The sequence below is a fragment of the Vipera ursinii genome (assembly GCF_947247035.1).
Source record: "Vipera ursinii genome assembly, chromosome: 1".
Classification (NCBI taxonomy): Eukaryota; Metazoa; Chordata; class Lepidosauria; order Squamata; family Viperidae; genus Vipera; species Vipera ursinii.
The window spans coordinates 240395566-240402466 of record NC_139512.1 but is presented as its reverse complement, the minus strand read 5'-3'; the positions used below and the strand labels follow the sequence as shown (position 1 = coordinate 240402466).

The 6901-nt window shown below is 39.1% G+C and overlaps 1 protein-coding gene across 4 annotated transcripts; it reads right to left on the bottom strand.

Annotated features, from left to right (window-relative positions):
• Nucleotides 1-350: 350 nt before the first annotated feature.
• RIPPLY2 (ripply transcriptional repressor 2) lies at nucleotides 351-6416 on the bottom strand. Of its 4 annotated transcripts, XR_014491909.1 has the most exons (6): nucleotides 6247-6416; nucleotides 5949-6021; nucleotides 5077-5141; nucleotides 3322-3629; nucleotides 1810-1844; nucleotides 503-643 (listed from the first exon to the last, which is right to left on the bottom strand). XR_014491909.1 is itself a non-coding variant. In XM_083357673.1 (5 exons), exons 1-4 carry the CDS (start codon nucleotides 6327-6329, stop codon nucleotides 1841-1843), a joined length of 225 nt encoding a protein of 74 aa, XP_083213799.1. In that variant the 5' UTR covers nucleotides 6330-6416; the 3' UTR covers nucleotides 503-643; nucleotides 1810-1840. The 4 variants fall into 4 exon arrangements, 2 of the variants coding, with proteins under 2 accessions (XP_083213798.1, XP_083213799.1); XM_083357673.1 differs by lacking the exon at nucleotides 3322-3629; XR_014491910.1 differs by lacking the exon at nucleotides 1810-1844 and having other exon boundaries at nucleotides 508-643; nucleotides 3233-3629.
• Between the last annotated feature and the right edge of the window lie 485 nt (nucleotides 6417-6901).

Genomic DNA, 6901 nt, shown 5'->3' with positions numbered 1-6901 from the left:
TTCTTCCTTCTTTTCACATGTAACTATTGTTAACTCTAAAAACCGCAAGGCTGAGGGTTCCGAAAGGATTTGCGTAATAATGAAATCATAAATAAAAAATAAAAAGAATCACTGTTCTTTCTAAACTAAAAAAAAACCTCCTCTTGAATCCCTAATATGGAAACCATCAACCCATCTTTTCTAACCTCTCACTCCTATTTAATATGGCCATTCCTGTAGTTTTCTATCTTTTCATTTTATGAATTAATATATTAGTACAGCATAATCCTTGGCATAACTAAATTATTGATTTCAGAAGGACAAGGGAGGCGAAGACACTATGCAGAAGACATAAAACCCATGCATACTAGTACTATAAAAATAATAGTTTTAATTTCACAATAAGTTACATATAAATTAGCTTAAAATATTATGATTGCATTTTGATATCAATATTAAATAAAGGAATATAAACAGGGTCATTTGGAAACAGGGCAGTTAATTATCCACTTCTTCTTCGGATTCATGGTCTATGTCATCGCTATCTTCCTCGTTCTCTGATTCGTCATAAAAGAAAATTGTGGCTTGGACAGGAAAGTTCCTCAGAAGTGCTTCAGCTTCATGATACATGTAGTCAAAACACTTGGATTTGGGCCAGAATAGCCTGAAACAAATAGACAAGTTTGTAATTTAATATGTAAGGAAAAATTAAAATCACTTCATCTCATTCTACCTAACCTACTATTAGCTTAAAATAGCTTCATAGCTTAAAATAAATATAATCACTTCTTTAATATTAGCAATATTTGACAACAAAATGGAATTACACACAATTAGAGATATCCATTTCTTTTTAGGCCAAATGCGTGTTGCTGAATTAATTTAAATATAAGCTTGTTCAAAGATTGCCTTTATGCTCTCAGGGGACCTAAATGCTGTTTAATTTGTAAAAACACAAAAGTCAAATTTGCATTAACGTTCTACCTCAAAATCTGTCATAAAACATTCATAAAATATACTGTGGTATGATAGGAGAGATTTATTTTCTACATTTAACTTTAAACACATATCTTCTATTCTTTTGTGGATATGAATTTGCTAATGCTGAGATTTTACCTCTATACCTTTTCAACAAATGGTAAAGTCAAAGTACCTTCATTTTTAATTGCCACTTTATTGAGCACATTCAGAACATTCAACAGGACTATTCTAACATTTCTCAAGAGGAGCTTAAGAACAGAAAGTTCTTTTTAAAACTGGACGGATTTTAAAATAACCATAAGTGCACGTAGGCAAGACATGGAAAGTTCATTTAAGGTCACACTGCATTTAGTTACAGCAAGTCTGACCCCATCAACACACATCTGCAGAAGTAGGACAAATAACCAGGAATGTTTATGGGAAAAATTCCAGATTGAAGGGGAATCTTTAATTTTCCCAATCAATACCCCAATTTCTATTCTTACGATACACGGCAATGATTTAAGACATTGAAATTTCATTTGATTAGACCAATAATATTACAGCACACAATAAATTTTTAATGAGAAGTTCAGATTTTATTCAACACCTAAGTCATTCCACATTTATAATCACCCTGCATAATCAAGCAACTATTGAAAAAAATGCTAACCAGTCAAATGCAACTTCTCTGGCACAATTTAAAAATATTGTGTGTTATTCATAAATTAAATGGGACTCAAAGATATCTGGTATGGACTTTATGGCTGCACTTTTTAATAATTTGGGGCATTTAATAATTCCATAGAAGTTTTTATATCCAATGCAGAAAGTTTAGCACTGCACCAAAAATTCAGCCTTGTCGCTTACAATAAGTGTATCTATACAGGATAATATTCCATTATCTGTAAGGAAAAAAAAACTTTTTTGAGTAAAAATATGCAGCATGGCAGGTTTCTCATTCATCCTATACTGTTCTCACAGAGGGTGACTTAAGTCTGTAAAAGAGGAGAAAAGCCATCCAGAAATGCTGTGAGTGGCCTTGGATCTTGAGGTCCTCAGGCTGCATCTGGTTGAGGATCCAGTGTAACCAATAGGCAGCTGTAGCTATCACAAAAATATTAACTGCATTTGGACACATCTGCTTCAGGGATCCATGCCGATTTCCTTATCAATTGCTTTGAAAATCATGTCCCATGATTTGGAAAGTACAGTGATCAGCTCCAAAGAAAAATTTGCTGAGATATGTGGCCTTGGATCAGTCAGCAAAACTCAACCAAATAACAGCTCTAGGGATCTTGTTCTTGATTGTAGTACATAAACGTGAGAAGGGCAGAATATATCTCTCATATAAATAAATAATTTCAAAATTTGACATACAGTAGCTGCTACAACATGAGCAGAGGAAAAGCAGGAAAACAATGAAGTTATAAGCCTCCCAGTCATTTGACAGTGAGATTAGTGGCATATAAATTTAATAAATAAATAAAACAGAATAGTATGGGTGACTGCTTTAGAGCAGAGGTCTCCAACCTTTTTGATTTGGCAGCCTGGAAAGGGAGGCAGGCACCGCTACGTATGTGCACGCAAATGGGCTGTGGGTGTGCAAAAATGAGCCTGGTGCGCATGCACACAAATGGGCCACACACGAGTACATATGCACATACAAACGGCCGCACGTGAGTGCATGGGTACATGCAAACTGGCTGCGCGGGTGCGAGTGCTGCAAATGGGGCTTTGCTAGCACTGGTGGGACACTATGGGTGGCACTAGTGCCAATGGGGTGCTCTGGGGCAGGGTGGCGCTAGTGTTGGCAGGATGCTCGGGGTGGTGCTAGTGCCAGTGGGACACTTGGGGGTGTGGCGGTGCTAGCGCCAGCGGGATCCTCAGGGGCAGATTGGCACTAGTGCCAGCATGATGCTCGTGGCAATGCTAGCACTGGTGGGACACTCGGGAGCGGGGCGGTACTAGCACCAGTGGGATGTTCGAGGCAGACTGGTACTAGTGCTGGTGGGATGCTCATGGCAGTGCTAGAGCCGGTGGCAAGCTCAGGGCGGCACTAGCACTAGTGGGACACTCGGGGCGGCGCTAGTGCGAATGTGGGGGGTATGAATGCACCCACATGTGCACATGCACTTGCCATCCTTTCACGCAGCCCAGTGGCCAAGCGGCTGCAGCCCGGTAGTGGGCTGTGGCCCACAGGTTGGGGACCCCTGCTTTAGAGTCAGTCTTAAGGTCTTTCCTTATTGCTTAACATTCAACAATTTTGAATTCACAAAAACTGCTCGCAAACCTTAAATGCTCTGTTGTTTCATTTACCAATCACTTGAGTCCCTTAGTTTTCCTCCAAGGTCATGTGATAAAACTTAACAGATTTTATACCAATTTGGGCAGAAGCCTTTGTAGGATCCAACAGTTCCACTGAAATAGTGGAAGCCGTATGACATTGTCACATCGCCAACTGCAAGATGGGCAGCACATAAATTTAATAATTAATACTAAAGTAAAAACATTATTTCAAAAATAAATGTATTTTAATTGCCTCTTCCTTTCACAGGCAATAAATGTATAAAAATAATAAAAAATAATATTTTGCTGTCTTCTAATTAGTTCAAAAGACACTCTGCCAAATGATATAGTCGGCTCCAAACCAGATGAAAAGCCATCTATTGTAACTGCTATTGCATATGCTGAAAAGAATAAAGACATAAGAGAACATCACTAAAACCACAAAATTAAAACAACATATACTGTAAATGTGGAAGACACTGGGAGAAAAACTTGTTAAGGTTTCGGAATACAGATAGTTCTTGACTTACACCCACAATTGAGCCCAAAATTTATTTTTTAAGCAAGACAGTTGTAAAAATGAGTTTTGCCTCATTTTATGACTTGTCTTGCCACAATTGCTAAGTGTATCATTATAGTTGTTAAGCAAATCTAGCTTCCATATTGTCACAAAAGGTGATCTCATGATCCTGGGACACTGCAACCGTCATAAATACATGCCAATTGCCAAGCACCCAAATTTTGACCATATGACCATAGGGATGCTGCAATGATAGTAAGTGTGAAAAGTGGTCATAAGTCACTTTTTTCAGTGCAGTTGTAACTTCAAATGGTCACTAAATAAATGATTGTAAGTCGAGGACTATCTATAGTTTAAAAAAAAGGTAAAGGCTTTCTCTGACCAGTTGCGTCCAACTTTAGGGATGGTAATGATCTCCATTTTTTAGCTGAGGGAACCAGCATTATCCAAAGACATTTCTGTGATCATGTGTCCAGCATAACTATACATCAAGGCACATGGAACGCTGTTACCTTCCCACCAATGTGGTACCTATTTATTTACTTGCATTTACATGCTTTTGAATTGCTAGGTAGGTAGAAGCTGGGTAAGTAATAGGAACTCATCCTGTGGTGTGGCACCTGGGTCATGAACTGCCAACCTTCCAGTCAACAAGCCAAGTGTCTTAACTGCTAGGCTAATAAGTTGAAGAAGCCAAAAATATTGAGAAATCTTGTTGAGAAAACTAAATTATTTATTGATGTTATATATTGTTCTATTTATATTCTGCCCTTCATAGAGAAGCATTACTCCTATTTTTCCACACACAACTGTAAAATAGATTGGGCTGAGAGAGAGAATGAGAAAGGGAACAAAAGAGAGAAAGAATGAGAGAGAAAACGGGGGAGAATGAAAGGGAACAAAAGAGAGAATGAGAAAGAAGAAAGAAAAAAGTGAGAAAGAAAATAAGAATGAAAAAGAATGAGAAAGAAAAAAACAAGAGAAAACAAGAGAAGAGCATGAGAGAGAAAACAAGAGAATGAGAGAACAAGAGAGACTGAGTAAGCAAGAGAATTAGAGAGAGAATGAAAAAGAGAGAAGAGAGAGAGAGAACGAGAGAATGAGGGAGGAACCCAAAGTGACACAGAGAGCTTCTAGCTACTAGTTTAAGCCCTGATACGTTTTGTGTGATTTCAGATGCTATTCGGTATAAATCTCTTACTTACAATCCTATCACTTTTCTTGATACCTTTAGGGCACAAGAACCCTGCTGGGAAAAATGGAAAGATTAATCTTGAGAGTCTCACTAATATTATGTTTTAGGAAAATATAAAATTGTTTTATCTTACCTCACTGGGTGAGTATATTGTGCAAGTTTTACAGAGTCTTCTGTAGCATCAGAAGGACTATGCAACTGAAGGAAGAAATAAAGGTCAACAGAATGGTTGAAATTTATGATACTTTCAGAAGAAACAAATCTAAAATTGATTATTTAATATTTACGGTATCCATTTTTTAATCAAATCAAAGCCACCCATTTCAGGGACATGACTCTAGGTAGCATATAATAAAATAAATAATATTATTATTAAATATGTTTGTTTCCTGCCTTTTGTTCAGGAAGTAGGCACTCTTTCTTTCAGGTTTTTTTTCTTCAACAGAAACCTGTGAGGTGGGCTCAGCTGAAAAAGTGTGACTGACCCAGAGTCACCCAGTAATATCAAAGTAAATATTGGATTTCATTTTAGTCAGCGCACCCAAAACACCTTAACGCAACATGCATGGTTATTTTCCCTCTCCTGATTGTGCCAAATCATAAGTCTTAAAATACAAATTAATAAATTGCTGTCTTTTCATAGTGCCCAGCATAAACTGATATATTACATTGCCAAAAGACATAATCAATTTAGGAATTACATTTCAGTCACATGAGCCCTGTATGCAAATTTAACTCAGTAAGGAAAATCCTTTGCTCCATAAATCAGCCTTCTAATTTTATTTCGGGTTTTTTTTAAAAAGGGTTCTTCGTGGAATGCAGTGAGATCTTTATTATTATTAATGTGCCAATATCTCTAGTCTCGAAGTAGTGGCAATTGTTTAATACCATACATTTCCTTCCTTTCACCGTACTGAATACTGAATTAGTCAACTAAAGACCGGCTCCTTGTGCATAAACCCACGTGGAAGGGCTGTCATAATCCTGAGCACGGCATACACTCACCTCAACGTTTTGCACACGTAGTTTTTCGGCATCTTTTGGAGTGGGGATCCAAGGTCTCCAGAATCCTTCGGACCTGCAAATATATTAGACACGCTGCGTTAGCCACGATTTGGCAATAAGGCGCAGTAAGAAACAAAAAAAAAAATCAGTTTCTGGCAGGTCCTGGGACCACAGATGGGTTGGCTCCATTTTTCCCGCGCGATCAAGAAGTAGCTGGAAAAGATGGGAATCTTCCCCCCGCCCCAATGCTTGCTCTTAAGCGCAGGTTGCCCATTACTTGGTGATTAAGTTCGGCTACCCTGAAGAGTCTTTGGAGCAGATCCGGGAATTTGCGGTTCTAAGCGGCGGAGCATTGTGAAGGCAGAGCGGCGAAGCCTCCATGCTCTGGCCGCTCTCAACCCAGCCAACCCACCAGTAAAATGCTAGCAGTCTCTCGTTTCCTCTCTTCCCCGCGGTGGGTTGTGGATCGGCTGCCGCCGGAGGGGTTTTTATAACGATTGCTTAACAGCCTCCCAGCCACCTTATCTCGTTTGCCAGAGAGGTAAACAAAACGGCTGCGCGTGAAAGCCGCAGCGGAGTAAACAGGGAGCGTGGACGCGTGCAAGCTCCAAATGGCCCTAGGAGAGAGATGGCAAGTGAGTGTTAATCACACTTGAGCAGACACATGGCTGTTGTCCTTAAGAGGGGAAGCTCACGCTTGAGCTCTCGTCCGTCGGGTCCTGTGTGAGAAAGCCAGAGAATATCCATAGTCTGCGATAGAAAAAAAAAAAAAAACGGCGCTTCCACGCTTTCTGTTCCACGCGGATATTGCTATCCGTTCATTTATGGATGTGCTTTGCTCTTCTTCCAGATGTGGAAACCCAAATCGTCCCGAGCAACAGAAATAGTACTTAATAATTTAAACTGTGCCAGCAAGAGAAAGGAGGCAAGACAGAAGAACAGTTAAAAATGAG

Excerpts from the sequence above, each read along its gene's own strand:
- RIPPLY2 (XM_083357672.1), bottom strand. The coding sequence starts at position 6,329 with ATGGAGGCTTCGCCGCTCTGCCTTCACAATGCTCCGCCGCTTAGAACC. Across the intron at positions 6,022-6,246 it reads TGCTCCAAAGACTCTTCAGG|GTCCGAAGGATTCTGGAGAC; the intron begins GTAGCCGAACTT and ends ATATATTTGCAG. Across the intron at positions 5,142-5,948 it reads TACGTGTGCAAAACGTTGAG|TTGCATAGTCCTTCTGATGC; the intron begins GTGAGTGTATGC and ends TTCTTCCTTCAG.